Raw genomic sequence first — 16,583 nt, 5'->3', positions numbered from 1 at the left:
TACCGTAAAGCTAGAATTTTGTGTCTATTCATATTTTTTTATATTTTAGTATAACACTTAATCAATTCTTATAATTTAAGTTTTTTTAAGACAAATAGGGGTGTATTATTTTCATAAATTTATCAAACGGTATTTTTTACTTAATTTTAGTTATATATAGTTACATAAATGTTTCTATAAATTGCTTATATTTTTAAATTATAGTATTCAATAAAATAAATGTTATTTTAAAAAATTAATTAAATTCCATAAGTTAAATATTCTAAATATCATATATTAAAAACTATAAATAACTATTTTAAATAAAAAATTATTTCATGTAGTATGTTATTAGATTGCATCGTTTATGATAAATACGAATTAAATATGTATTTAAAAATTACAAAATAACAATATTTTTTCTCTTAAATTTTGACAAGTAATTACAAAAAATATGTGAATGCAAACATACAGATTTTTTTTTAACTTTAAACACCTTACTTGATATATTTATATTCACAAGCATAGAATAGATAAAACAATAACCTACAGTAACTCATCTGGAATTATTGATTATCATTATCGACTAGTTTTTGTTATTTATAATTCATATAATTTGCTTGTATAAACATTATCTTTTAGGTTTTCCACTACATTAACAAATGTAAATTCCAAACTATTATTATATATTGCATATTCATAATATTTATTATTAACTACTCTATTAAAACTTGAAAACCATAGAATCTTAGTGAAAATAATGTGAAATTTTATAAAACTGATATAAATATAATATAAAATTATGCATTATTAGATTTATTTTTTCATAATCAATAATAAATACTCTACAGTTATAAAAAAATTAATTTCAATCCTATTTTCTTTTTAATTATTCACATTTTATTTATATTTATATTAAAAAAAAATAAATAAAAAATCAAGCATTAGCTTTTAAAAATGAACCACTTACAAATATGAAATTAAATAATTATAAATAATAATAATAATAAGTAAAACAAATTGGAATAAAGTAAATAGTTAAATATTTATTTAAGAGTATATAAAAAAATGTTTTTAGCTTTCAGCAATTAACTATATTAAAAAACATCATTAAAAATATTATTCAAATAATATTCTGTGATTCAAAATTACCAATGAACAGCTAAATCTCTTTATCTTTATTAATTGAATTATTTATAGTACTAAAAATAATTTTTAATTTGTTCATTCGTAAGAAATAAATCTTATGATATATAAAATAAGTAAAGAAATTAAAAAAGTTAATGAAAAATTTTTTTGGTTCTAATTTAAATAATGTTTACTTAATGCTGAATATTTAGAAAAATATAAAAAAATAAAATCACTTAAGTTGAAGATATATACAGGTATGATTTTTCAATATTTATATATTATTTTTAGTTTATAATTTACTATACATATTATATCATACAATAGTACTAATGCTATTGTTCTTCTCTTTTGCTATTTATAATCGTTTTATTATAATTAATTAGCATTGCATTTTGAAAGTGTAGATTTTGTTTTTAATTAATTATGTATTCACTATTTATAATTCATATATAAAAAAAGTTTCTTTTTATCTAAATTAAAATTCACATTAAATATCAGAAGTTTTAATATTTATAAATAGCACTGGAAGATTTGTGGATACTCTAAAAGGCTACATTATTATTTTATTATTATTATTGTTGTTTTTGTTGTTGCTATTGTTATTAATAATAATTACGTATATATATTTCTTGAAAGGAATAAAATATATCATTTAATTCAAATTCATTGATTCTATTTATTAAAATTATTTTTGTAAAATAATTGATAATATATTAAATATTAATTTTTTTTAGATATTGGTTAATATAAATCCTTTTATATTATATTTTATATTTTAATTAAATAAACCACATAACAATGTTAAAAAAACGCGTCACAAACATTAAAAATGAAATTAATAAATAAATGAAATATTCAATATTTATCTTATTTCTAATTTTGAAGAATTTTTATTTGATTATTTATTCAAGTGAAATAAACTAAGTTTATTACACACGTATATTATAAAAAATACTATTAAAGTGTTTTTAAAATTTTTATTCAAATATAATGTATCATTTGAAGTACTAATTTTACTATTATATAATAAATTAAAACACGAAATAAATAATCGTATGTAAATAACTTGAAGTAATAATAAAAAATGTGATTGAAATTTCAATAATTGTACTAATCTTTTTTTATAACAAAATAGTTGATTAAACAAAGAAGACTTTAATATTATATTTTATACTAAATCAATTAATTAAATATTTTTACATACAGTATTTTCAACAAATATAAATAAATATATTGGAATAAGTTATTTAAATAAAAATAAAATTCTTAATAACTAAAAAAAAGTGATGAATACACTTATCTCCATTATAATATACTCAACAAATAATAAAATATAAAAAATAAAAAAAAAATGAAATAAAAAAAAAAGATTAAAAACATTTATTATCATTTTAAATATTTAGAATTGATAAGAAAACTTGATTGTATATATTGAAAATGTACAAACAAATATAGTAATTGTAATTCAACTTTTTAATTTATGAAAAGATAAATTATTTAAACTTTATGAATAATAATTATATTTTTAAATCTAGAAAATTGTTTTTTTTTTTAATAGTAATTATATCAACAGATTTATGTAAATAGAATTCGAAACAATTAAATTTACGAGGAAATATACTAAAATATATTTAGTTTTATTTAAAAATAAACCAAAACGGTTTTTGTTCAATCTTTCATAAAAGGAATCATTTTTAATACATAAGGTGGTCACATATATATTTCAAGATAAATTGCCATGAACAAATTAATTAATTTCAAAATATATGTTGAGTTGAATATTATCAGTCAAATAAGAATAACAAAATTTACGTATTATTTCAATGAATAAATAGATGAAAATATCTTTGGCTTTATTTCTACATACTCGAATCAAAATTATGAAAAGATACATAAAATATTTAAGAGAGTAAGAATAGTATGTATGAGAATAGTGTATATGCATAAGATATAAAGAGAAAGGATGATGAAAGATAAAGTACATGCATTTAATAATTATTTTTAATAATCGTCTGTTCCTCTATAAAAAGGAGGTACAGCTTCTGAATGAAAATTGTTCATTATTTTTAATTATTATAATTTTTAATTTCTGTAATATAAATAAATATAACCGCCTTAAGATCACAAATTGGATTTCATTTCTTGCAATATGCTATTCATGTTTATGAAAGTGTTATGGCGCAACAATGTTTGACATTGTTACATAACGAGTCAGATCCGGTTGATTTTCTGCTTCATTGATATTTTTTCAGACATTATTGATATCGGCGAAATTGCGGCTTGTGTCATTGGTTCGTTTGCGAGCATTCGATTTCTTGAACCTTCGATATACGTCTATCAGTGGCATCACCATCAACATCATTCCACTTAGGCCAATGAAGAAACCCGCTAGGTAGAACGAAAGGTCATATGTACCAGTTATGTCATACAGCCAACCTAATTTACATATAAGGAAACAAGTTATCAAATAGAATACATAAAACAAATAATTTTTTAAGTGTTAAGTTTCACTTAATAATGAGACTATAATAGAAAGTAATCTATTAATTTTATTAGGTACTAGCACATACGTAATACATCTACTCAGTTTTATATATTAATCAACTTTATATATAATTAAAAACTAAATAACAAATTACATAAAAAGAGCTTTAAAATCACACAAATCTCAACAGCCATGTTTCAATGATTATATAAATATGAACTAAACAAAATTTTTAAGAAATTACAATAAAAAACCTAGATAAAGTTATTTAATTGAAATACGTTAAATACTTTGATACATTCTACTACATTTAAAGTAATGTAAATAATAAAAATTCTATATTTATTAATTCTATTATAATAAAACAATAAATACATATTGGATAATAGACAGATAATACAATACAATACATTTATTTTGTATACATTTTCTAATGTTATTTAAGGGATCATCAGTTTTTGTATTTATATATAATTATGAATTTTATAAAAATAATAAAATATCTTTAAGACTTATTAAGAAATTTTCTGAAAGATTTTTTTTATTTCAATGAAATTTTCTCATTAGCATTTTTATATTTTGTTATATAAAAGATAATATATACGTTACAGACGTTATTACAATAATATTAAACTTTTTATTTACTGCAAATGACAAAGTTCAAATTGTGTAAGTATATATTTAAAATAATCATACATTACTCTACTTATGTACAAATAAAATTTAACTTTTACGTTTTCCTCAATAATATATTTTTATTCTTATTCTAAATATTTTTGTGTATTTTAATATGAATAAAATATAAATTCTATAAAAATTTATAACTTAAAATACTTTTTCGTTATGAAGTAAATTCGAAAAAAATTAATATTATGGTTAATACAGTATGGTTGTGTATACTTATAAATATATATTTATTGTAGGCTTATATATATTATACATGTGCATATATAGAAATAACATATAATGTTTAATTTTTGCCTAATTTTTATCTATTAAATTATAAAGTTTCGAAAGTTTGATAAAATGATGAATATTTTATATCTGATAGCCAATTATCTTTTAAAAATAATGAAATTGAACATTTTATCAATTAGAAATCTTACGTGCATATACACGACCGCATAGCTATAAATTGTTGTTTAGAATTGGCGAATGGCATAGAGAAAAGGGGAACAAAACGAAAATATAAATACGTATGTTCATTATTGTTTTTATAATTTATAATATTATATAAAACTTAAATAATCTTTCCACAGGAAGGAGGGGGAGAAGAAATGAAAAATGTAAGTTATATTTTGAAGAATACTTGATAAAATATTATAATTATTGATATAATATTAACAAATATTAAAAATTTTTTTTATTCAATCTGAGATGTTTATTTTGTTTTAAACCATTACATGCAAAGCAAGATTATACAAACAAAAATTAATTCAAAAAAATAAAAATAATTTCTATTGATATTTTGAAGTAAACATAAAAAAGAAATATAATTTTACAATTTATATATTCAATTCTAACAAAGATTTAATAATGAAATTATTATTGTTTCGTCTTTGTTTAAATAAATTATGATATAATAAATGCAATACTATCTTAAATGCACTATCAAATAAATGATTAGTTGGAAATAAATACATGCATTTTTAGGACTTATAAACGTAGTCAGATCTTAATACATTTTACAGTGAAAGTAGTTGGATTTTTTTGGTTAAAAAAAAGTTGATTATTTATCACTCCATTTTGTAGTGTTTATTGGCTTTGTAAGTATGATGTGTATCATTCAACTCGAAAACCGAAAGCAAAAGTACAATTGTTTGATATCTCAATTCGTTCTTATGAACTCAGTCTAACTGTTTGTATGCTCCCTCTATTTATTCCATTCGTTTCACACACATATATATTAATATAAATGTGTTAATACAAAAAAATTTGTACAGATTTTTGTACAGAACCCTGTATACTAATTTATTATGAAAATATTAATTATCATCCTTATATTCGAAGGACATTTAATAATTTCAGTTTTATATTATTATTATTTTAGTTATTAGTTCTAAAAGCAGAAATTGAGAAAAATAACATCTATTCTGTATTATATCATGTGAAATATTTTAAACAAGTTTTTGATCAGTATAAATTTTTGCAAATTTAATTTGTTAAACTACGAGAATCTTATAATTATTAATAAAAAATTAATGAAATTAGATTTGATATTTTATAAATTTACTCATATACTAGCAAATAGTAAATATCTATATAACCAATATAAATAAGTACCTTTTACAAAATTAATATTTACAGCACTACACATTATGCTTGCACGTGAATATAGATATACTCATGCATCTAAATACAAAATATTACCATAACAAAAGTTACTATTATAATAGTATTGTACAAATTTATTTTAATAAACACATATAAAAATTTTGTTTAAATCCAATTAATAAAGGTAAATTTATTAATATTAATTTTGTTTTATTAATTATGCACGTTCATTTCATACTAAAACCATTTTTAAATCTCTTGCACAAACTTTCACTCATTTATCCTTGCATAGTGTGGATTTTTATTAAGAATAAATTTTAAAAATCAACAAACAGCTTTGATTAAAAATAAGTTTAAAATTAATCATCTGTCGATATTACTTATATATGATTTATCTTGAATGATATTTTAATTATTAGAAAATTATTTTAATATTAAAAACACTTATTTTTCAAATTGATTTCTTGAATAAATCAAAGCTATGTGTGATTGAAATATTGTATCATATTTATACTACAAAACATTCAAATTCTTTTTTTTTAATGATAATAAAAATTTATAACTTTTTATTACATAAAAAATAGGATATAAAGCACATCTATAAATCTAAATAGATTAGTATAATTAAGATTTCATTTATAAGTTTAATTCATTAAATAGAAATATTACTATATCTGATGTCGATCAATAAACATAACAAACCACGATAAATTCTTTCCTAAAATTTATTTTGAAGTTAATCAATAAGAATTATAATCAAACATCTTTAACAATTTGATGTTTAAAAAATTTACCTGCGAGAGGCGGACCCATAAGATTAGCTATGCCTTGCACGAGAAGTAATAGTCCATAAGCATTAGTGAATCGGTCCAGAGTAATAGCCTCGACGAGGATGATGCTGGTGAGACTGTAGTTGGCGGCGATAAAAAAGCCAAAGGCACCCGCAATTGCGCTCAGCATATAGTAGCATTTGATTGTCAACGGTATCAGTGCGGTAAAGATCCCACACAGTGCCATACATACTGCATACACCATCGATGCGTTCACCCACGCTCGATCACCCGCCCATCCTAAAAGGATCTGTGAATCAAGAACGATTGTGATTCAAACTCTTATTCTCTTTATTTATTGATGTCCTGCTTGTTGTTTACTTTTAGTAAATATTTTGATAATTTTTACTAAGTTAATATGTCTTACCTACAGTAAAAGAATAATTACAAACTATGTAATAATTTTATTGTCTGTAAATTATATAGCGAAATATTTGTATTTTTATATTTTATTTATTTCTTTTTATAAAAATAGCATTAATATTCTAAAAGAATTTTATAGGCATGCAATTTTTATGATATAAAATCAGAAATAACTTTTCTACTTTTCATTTTTCTTAAGATTTTATAATATTTAATATTTTTTATATATGCAATTGATTAATCTAAACTCATTTTTTTAAATAAATAAAATGCTCGATCATATAACTATTAAGTTTAAATAAAAAATTGTATCATTAATAAAAGTCATTAATTAAATTATTAATGGCTATGAAAATTTAAAGTTTAAAATTTTATTTAACAATATACTTATAACTATATAAATAATTATAACAGCTAATATAATTTTTAAACACTCTTAATCTGATAATTGATTTCGTAAGAAAATGAAGACTTTATGATCAATACATTTTCTTTTAATAATTAATAATTAATAATTAATGTTATAATATATATAATTAAAATATTATTCATATTTCTCTAATACATTTTTCCCCTTTTACTATAATTATTGTAAAAATAATTGCAGTTTTATTATTATTTTTTCATTGTGTTAAGTATTTTAATGATTTTATAATTTTTGTTAACAAACAAAATTATTTTGCAAAATACATATTAATATTTCTTTAAATATTTGCTCCAAATTATGCTTTATTCTCAATTAATAAATTTTTTAAATGTATAAAATGTATAAAATAAATTTACGATATACTGAAAAATAAATTAACTATTATCAGATTAAATTTAAAGTAATATAAAATAACGTTTTAAAAGATCCTTAAGACATACAAAAGTAGAAGATATTAAGCATACAATATACACTAATTATACATAATAGACCAATAAATAACCGATTAATTACTAGCGATAACAATTTAAAGACATTATTTATTAAAGCTTTTTAATCTTTTTAGAACATGACGCTTTTTTAGTGTTCTATCAACATTTAAGGTAAAGTAAAGAAAGATTATTATCAACGACTCAAAGAAATAAAACGAAATGGAAAAACGTATTGTACATTTAACAATTTATTACTTTTCTCATGAGGCATCATTTTCAGTTATAAAAACAGTAAACAATTATATTCTGGATTTAATTTTATACAATTCTTATCACGATCTACAATATATTGTGAAATAAATAATGTTTAACAAATTACTACAAAAAAAAATAATTTTCATTTGTTGCATTTATTTTAACAGATATTTTCACAATTGAGTTTATTTTTGCTATTTGAACTAATGTAGTAAATAAATTATGTATGTTAAGATTTCTGATTTAATAGCGGAAATTTTATTTGAAAGTATAAATTTATATAATTTAAAAATCTTTATTATTCAATCATCGATTAAATATTGGCTATGAAAATATGATCATCAATTATTATTGAAAATGTACATTTCTAATATGTAAATTTATAAAAGAATATAAACAAAAATAAATTACTATAATACATATTTATTGAAAAACATAAATTTTGATAAAAATTCAATCATAATCAACGACTGATAAATATGTTTAAAGTAAAAGTATAAGTTCATTTATGCTAATGAAATATATACAATTTTATTTGCAAATATACTATTTAGATTATTTTTAGTTTGAAAAATGTATACGAAATATTATGTATCTTTAAATTTAATTTAAATTCATATTAACAAATTTGAAAAACGGTTTATTTTTTTTAATTAATTGTTTTAATAATGTAATTATAAACCTTCGGAAGATAGTTGACGAGATTTAATTTTTATGTTTGGCACATACAAATACGACTAGTGGTAATGTTTAATTAAAAGTATATATATATAGATTAATAAAAATTAGACTGACCTCGCCAGCCATGTTCATGATGCCAATAACAGAAATGAGGTAGGAAGCATTCGTATCACTGAATCCCATTTCGATAGCATTATCAGTGAGGTACATGTAAGGCACGTCATACCATGTGTGCAATAGAAAGTTACTGATTGAAAACAGTAGAAAACGAGAGTCAGAAAAATGAGAGAAATCTAGCATGTCCACTAGTAGGTCCCAGAATTCCCAAAGTCCAGCGTACCAAATCATTTTCTGTTTGGCAATGGTTGTCATTGAATTTCGATATATATCCGGACAGCTGCTTGCACGTAGTCTGTATCTATTAATGTTTAACATGGCACCACGGTATGTCAAACTATGTCTATGTACGCGAATATCCTTAAGATAAGCTGTGGGCAATCTTCTGGGATGCTCTAATGCACTTGCCCGTCGAAACTGCGTATCTGGATTAGGTTTTTTCAGCCACCAATTCTGTGTAAAATTGTTATTTAGTTGTTAAATAAAAATAGTAGAGAATTTATTATGCTAATAATCTATATCATTTATAACAATTATTAAGAACAACAAACATTTTTATTACATAAATTTGAAACGAGATTTTAGCCTATTTTATTAAATACAAATATGAAAAATACTCCATAGTTATTTAGTTTGAATTGAATCAAAAGATTGGAAATTTAAGTTTTGTGAGAGTTTGGTATCACACTAAAATAGAAGAGTATATTTTAATATACTAATTTTATATTTTGTGAGCTTGTTTAGATTATATTAAGAACATATTTAAAATTATCATAAAAATAATTGTATTTATTCAAATATTCAAAAAATTGAAAAATACAAATTTTTTAATTTCAAAACAATCGATATTTTTGATTACCTACTGTGAATCTCTTGTCAAGGTTAACTCATATGTTTTCGTATAAATGAATGAATATTAACATTTCAAGATCATAAAGAAATATTTTACCTGACAATCGAGTTCTGTTCGATCATCTACTTCTCGAAACGGTAACGAATCATTATTTACTTTGTTTTTATCTTGATTTACTAGTGGACTGGCAACAGATATAAATCTTGCTGTTGATTTATTTATCTGATCATGAAGCCCACCTGAGTCACTAAAACTTTTTGATGAAATCAATAAACTTGGATAATTTTGCAACAATACATTATACACGTTCTTTTTGGTACTCAATAGTTCCAATACCTCCAATGGTACTTTCTCTCCATTTTTTACAAATGTCGGTAGACTAACGAGACTAGAAAATAATTTATCTCCTTCATGTTCGTCTTGAAGCTTCAGACTTTCAATAATCATTGCGTTGGCCGAGGCAAAAGCACGTTTTGAATCTCCATTCATCGTTTGTGCAGCGTTTATAGAACTATTCGCTGAAAAAGAATCTGCGCTTGAACTTTGTACTTTAAGCCTTTTTTTTTCACGATTTCTTCGTCGTTCTTCCGTCTTAACTCTAGCTCTTATTGTTGTCCACTCAAGATCTCTCATCAGACAACCACAGATCGCTAAATTCAAAAATAACCCCGCCAATATCAAAGTTGTACCTCTCCATCCATACTCATTCAATAATTTCTGAATAAGAGGTGGAAATATGAAGGTACCTATTCCGCTACCACAGACTGATAATCCTGTTGCAAAAGATCTTCTTTTATCAAAGTAATAAGCAACTATGACAACAGCTGCTACAAAACAAAGTGACAATCCAAATCCAGCCAATACACCAAAAGTCAATATTAGGACTCCCATACTATTGGCAAAGTAGCTGATGACAAAACCTGTAGTGGCTAATACACTCCCTGCTATGGTAACCTTTCGACATCCATATCGATCCGTTAAAAAGCTTGCTATTGGGCCAGATAGAAGAGGCATCGCCATGAAAAGTGAACCAATCCATGATGTTGTAGCTTTACCCTCACCAAAATAATTAAGAAACTCATGATAGATAACACCAAATGAAAAAGTAATACCATCAGCAATCAAATTGACCATGAAGGAAGCTGCAACAATGACCCAACCCCAGCCACCGTCGGGTGGTCTCGCTTCTGACAAATGTCCTAAACTGCTGTTGTCCTCAGAACTAGAGGATGATGATGTCGAGATTGATGAACTTACTCTTAATTTTTCCAAACCATCGTTATTCTTATGAGGAAGTTTGTTTCCTTCAATTAGTTTATGGTTGAACTGTACATGATGCTGCACTTGCTTGACGTGAGAGCAGGATGATTTGTGGCTACTGTTTACTAATTTTTTTGTACTATCTTTGTTAATAACTAAATTTTTTTTTTTAGATTTTGCACATTCAAATGATCCATCTTTATCATTGTTGAAAATATTCTTCAGTTTCTGGGAGTTTAGTGTATTACCATCTTTATATTTACTACTAGATCTTCGCGGTGCTTGATGTTGATTATCTTGAAATAATTCTTGTTTCACGTCATTCTGATTTTTAGAACCATAATTTTGATTATCAGTATTGTAACGGAATATATTATTAGATTCATTAATAATTGTGCCACACTCTAAGTCGCTAACAATTTTATTCTCCACGTGCGCTAAATGATTTTCGTAATTCAATTCATTAATTAGTATTAAACTTTCATGATTTTCAAGAATATTCATAAAATCATCGTTGTCACAATCGACTAAAGATTGCCTGATAATTGCAGTGTCATCGTTTTTTAGAGATTCATGTGATTTCTGACGCATAAAAATCTTTCGGGTAGTATTTGTTGCATTTTCATCGATGGTAGAAACTGTAACAAGAGACTTTTCAAACGATATAATGTCTATTTTATCAACGCCTACAAGTTTGGAGTCTATGCGCTCACTATTAAATTTAGTCCAATTAGCCATCTGATAGAAAATTACGTAGTACTTTTCAATTCTTTCATATAGTTAATTGATGAATTTTTTACCTTATATATTAAATCAAAAATACAATAAATTTCGTGTTCTTTTATAATTTCGACCACTTTGTCACACTCTCTTTTTAACAAATAAACGTTACTTCTATATGTTTTAAAAATGCCTCGTGCACGTAACACTTTCACTTTTAAACCTTACGTAAATCAAAACAAATTATAATAAAAAAATTTAGCGTAAATTAAAAAATAAATAATAATAGAAAATTATAGAACATAAAAAATTTAATATTGCTCTTGTTGACGGATTAATTTCGTCCTTGATTTAAATAATGGTAATATGGGCCACTCGTAAAGTTGTCTGGTAAATTGCCGACGTAATGGCAACAATGATGAGTACAAGAGTATGACACGTTTATCTCTACTAGAGCCGCCGCCAGCATCGCAGAATTTCTTGGTCGTTGTTGTCAATGATCTTCTCTGCTTTCTCCTTCGGGGCTGCTGTTGCTGCCACGTAAATCTTAAGCCAAAGACAGATCTAAATGACCATAGTTCCACCGACTCCACCACCTCCTCCGCAACAGGATCGTCAGCCCAGGCACCCATGCGGCGAACTATTCTTCCTCTGCTCCGATGGTGTATACTATAACAATAAATCGACAAAAGTATATTAGCTATTTATACTTTTTTATATATTTATTTCATAATGAGAATTTACATATCGCTAAATAAAAATGCATTCTATTTTATACAACTTATCGACTAATTAATTAAATGATGAACACAAATATTATTTTCTTAATTTGGTTATAATGAGTAAAACGTAGGAATACTTTTATTTAAGTCAATATTACAAAAGTGAAATGCAGTAAATATAAAGAATATAATCAATTAATTTTTAAAATATTGTGTAATTGAATTTTTTCACAATCTAGTATATATTAAAGATAAAAAAAAAGATAAATTTACTAGAAACTATGTACAAGGCAACCATATACTTAAATATCTGCATGTATATTACAATAAACTATTACACAAATTAATCTCGAAATATAATTTATGGGTTTATTATAAGAAACCGAAGGAAAATAACAAAAAATTTCGTACAATATATCAAACAAATTTTTCCAATGAAACATTATAAATAATAAATATTAATTGTACAGAAATAATAAATATATCTTCTTGATAAAAATGAATGAAAAAAATTACAAATTAAAAATTAGAAAAATTTACTACAGCTAAAGCGAAAACATTCAATTTTAAAAGAATACCAAAAATTATATATCAATTATATATCAATTATATAACAATTATATATCAAATTATATATCAAAGTTTTATGATTTAACCGATGTAATGCTTTGCAGATCAAATTTGTATACACAATCTGTTGTGAAGTTATTTTCTAAATCTAATTTACGGTATTAAATTATTAAACCAACGATAAATAAATTCCATAATTTAAGCGATATTGATTCAAATAATTAAAAAATCCCTTTTCATTTTATTATTACAGTTATTCATTATGATAATTGAAAAAAATATTTTTATCGTTAAAATATATATTTTTTGAGACAACCCAAATGGTGAGAATTGTTATATCAGTATTAATAATTTTAACAAATAATTTTTTATTGTAACCAATATATAACAATTTGTGCACCTTTTATACATAAATATATGAAATTTAGTAATCTTACTACTTATGGTTAAAATATAAATACATTATTTATATAAATTATTTAAATAAATTATTTTTAATTTTATGGCTTTTGATAAAATCTGACGATTGTATTTTTATTGTAATTATTAATTTTATACATTTTCATTTCTATTAATAGAATTAAGCTTTTAATACTAATATTAATTCTTAAAATGTATAATTTTCCGTTACAATAAATTAAAGGTAGTTGAATTCAATTGTATTTTTAATTTTAGCATAAATCAATATATAAATTTAAAAATTATAAATATTATATAAAAATATGATATATGACATATAAAAATCAATATATTCACTACAAAATTACAGCGTCATGGAAGAATTGTCGATATGCCGAAAATCTTTTCCTTCGTGTTATGATATTAATTTAATAATGAACATTTCTCTAAACATATTTATATTGCCTTGATGTCTTGAAAAAAGAAATATATAACATGTTTTGATAATTATTTATTACACTTTTATTCAAAGATATTTTCTTTCAACATTTTATTCGTTTCTAAAGTAATTTAAATATTTATCAACTCAAATAGAATTTATGCTACTTTGGTATTATAGAAATATTCAAATAACTTAATAAAAAACAAATTGATACCTACACATCTTTAATACTTAACCGAACCCTTTATCAAAACTACCGAATGACGAGAAATACATTATTTTAATATATTTTTATACATCCGATGCAAAATAAAAAAAAAATTAATTTCATCTCTAAAGTAAAATCGTTTACTATATATATTCAACTTTTAATAATAAATACAATAATTTACAAGTAAGTCTCGATTTATTCATTTATGCATTTATATACATGTACGCACATTTAATTTGATGACTAATTTGTAACATAATAATCAGTTTACAAGATCATATGTGATTGATAAATTTTACAATATCCAAAGCCTATATATACATATAGCTTTTTTAAAAAGTTTGTTTGTCGAATAAAGAACATGAAATTAGGGTACACAAGTCTTATTTCATTTTAAATTGTATTATTTACATATATATGAATAGCGCTCTTTTTGCCTATCTCCATCTATCTTTCATTAGCTTCCCATTAGCAAGGAAACTTTCACAAATAATTTAAAATCATCATTATAAACAGATTAACGATTTTTAATTCAATAATAATTATATTGCACTTTTATCTAATAATATTGAAAGTAAAAATAAACGAATAAACATACTTGTAATAAATATTTGAAATGAAAACAAAAATATAGTAAATAATTAAGATCTATACTCTTTTTGGCCATAAAAATTCATTTGATCTTAAAAAAGTAGAGTTAACTAAATTTAATCAATATTAACGAGTTTTAAAAATAAATAACTAACGGTAATATCCTAAATTTATTTACAATTAAAATTTTTAATATTACAATGATTTTCATTTGTTGATTGAATAATTGTACAATGATTTTAATTTGTTGATTCATCCTTGTTATATAGGATTAATTAAATAATTTCGTATGTATTTAAATAATAAATGAATAAAAATAACTTTTAATGAAACTGAATATAAGAATAATAAAATACATTTTTAAATAAAAATTATACGTTTATCTACATTAAACCTAAATTTATATTATATGCATGCAAATTTTTAGCTAAAATTCATATTTTAACTAAAATAAAAATATAAATATTTGATAGTAAGGAAAAATATATATTTTATAATCTTGGATTATTAAAAATGATTATTATATAAAAATTTCTATTAATGAAAAAATAAATAGTTTAACAAATATTCTGTAAATGGAACTGTTCCTTTTAAGTAATCCAGCAATATCTCATTTAGTACAAATATATTTCAAATCACATGAACGCTATGCTACTGTTTAAAGGAAAGTACGGCACATTAATTATGTTATTAATAAAATATTAAAAATTACAGTACATATAACATTCATTTCTTTTTTACTAAACAAATGACGCATGCTACTGCCCTATATATAAAATATTTAAAAATAATATACATGTTTTTTCCATTAAAACTATACTGAATTGAACAGTTTTATAAAAAATTCAAATAAAAATTAACAATAATTTTATAATTCATTTGTAATAAATAATCTTAAAATATTAAATTATTTTTTTACATTTTACTTATTTCTTATTAATTAAAATAAGCATTTTATAACATATTAAATATCTTATATAGTAATTACTATTTTTCAAATTTAATTTTAAACTAGTACAAAATATCAGTAATTCACAAAAACTAGATAAGTAGTTGCGTCAGACTGGACAAATACTAAATGTATTTATAATTAAAGATATATATATAAATATAGATTTTTTTTTATTGAAATAATTATTTAATTTAAATACAATTTGCTAATTATTTCCTAATAAATTCTATATTGACTAAATAAAGTTTTATTAAGAAATATATGTTAGATCCAATGATTATTACAACACACTTTTAATTAAGAAATATAGAAAAATATCTTTTTATTTTAAACATAAAATTTATAACTATTTAAATAAATATTTTTTCTATCAGAATAGATTTTGACATTACTAAACCTTATTATGAATATGATTTTATAATCGAAAAACCAATTACTATTGTAATTAAAAATGTGTATTAATAGATTCTCAGTACATGTTTTTCAATTACTAAAACTGCCAATTTACTTAAATTAAAATATTAAATAAAAAATTAAATGTAATAACAATAATATATATAATATATCCCTCTCATTGTTGTTAATTAAATAGCTTTTGAATTAGCAATTGAAAAATCCAGCACATAAGACGAACAATACCGTTGTCTATTTCTCAAAAATATTGAAACAAACCTTCCGATAAAAAGTCAGCATCTTGTCGATAAAAGTTCTTACCGTCGCTTAGCGGCGCGGGGCATTCAAGTCGAGTTTTCAGCATAATGTATGAAATATTTTCTACATAACCTTACTTTTAAATACGATACTTCTAAAGAAAGTCATGAACGCAGGTGCACATACGATTTACACTAGCTTCATCGATATTTCAGCACTTAAAAGGTCATCACCTCGGC

At 22.6% G+C, this 16,583-nt stretch overlaps 1 protein-coding gene across 1 annotated transcript; it reads right to left on the bottom strand.

The window, feature by feature from the left end:
- Positions 1 to 3,093: 3,093 nt before the first annotated feature.
- Positions 3,094 to 12,438, bottom strand: LOC105366679 (uncharacterized). Its single transcript, XM_011505200.1, has 5 exons — positions 12,233 to 12,438; positions 9,923 to 11,624; positions 8,971 to 9,426; positions 6,664 to 6,949; positions 3,094 to 3,546 (listed from the first exon to the last, which is right to left on the bottom strand). The coding sequence occupies exons 1-5, from the start codon at positions 12,436 to 12,438 to the stop codon at positions 3,359 to 3,361; spliced, it is 2,838 nt and encodes a 945-aa protein (XP_011503502.1). The 3' UTR covers positions 3,094 to 3,358.
- Between the last annotated feature and the right edge of the window lie 4,145 nt (positions 12,439 to 16,583).

This window comes from Ceratosolen solmsi, unplaced genomic scaffold (assembly GCF_000503995.2).
Source record: "Ceratosolen solmsi marchali unplaced genomic scaffold, CerSol_1.0 scaffold10, whole genome shotgun sequence".
Classification (NCBI taxonomy): Eukaryota; Metazoa; Arthropoda; class Insecta; order Hymenoptera; family Agaonidae; genus Ceratosolen; species Ceratosolen solmsi.
Note: the sequence above shows the minus strand (reverse complement) of the source record. Positions and strands in the feature narration are given on the sequence as shown.

What these genes read in the sequence shown, in the direction of transcription:
- LOC105366679 (XM_011505200.1), bottom strand. Translation starts at nt 12,438, where the DNA reads ATGGGTGCCTGGGCTGACGATCCTGTTGCGGAGGAGGTGGTGGAGTCG. An exon ending in GAACAGAACTCGATTGTCAG is followed by an intron (nt 9,427 to 9,922) that starts GTAAAATATTTC and finishes AATTTTACACAG; the next exon opens with AATTGGTGGCTGAAAAAACC. An exon ending in TCATGAACATGGCTGGCGAG is followed by an intron (nt 6,950 to 8,970) that starts GTCAGTCTAATT and finishes CTTGATTCACAG; the next exon opens with ATCCTTTTAGGATGGGCGGG.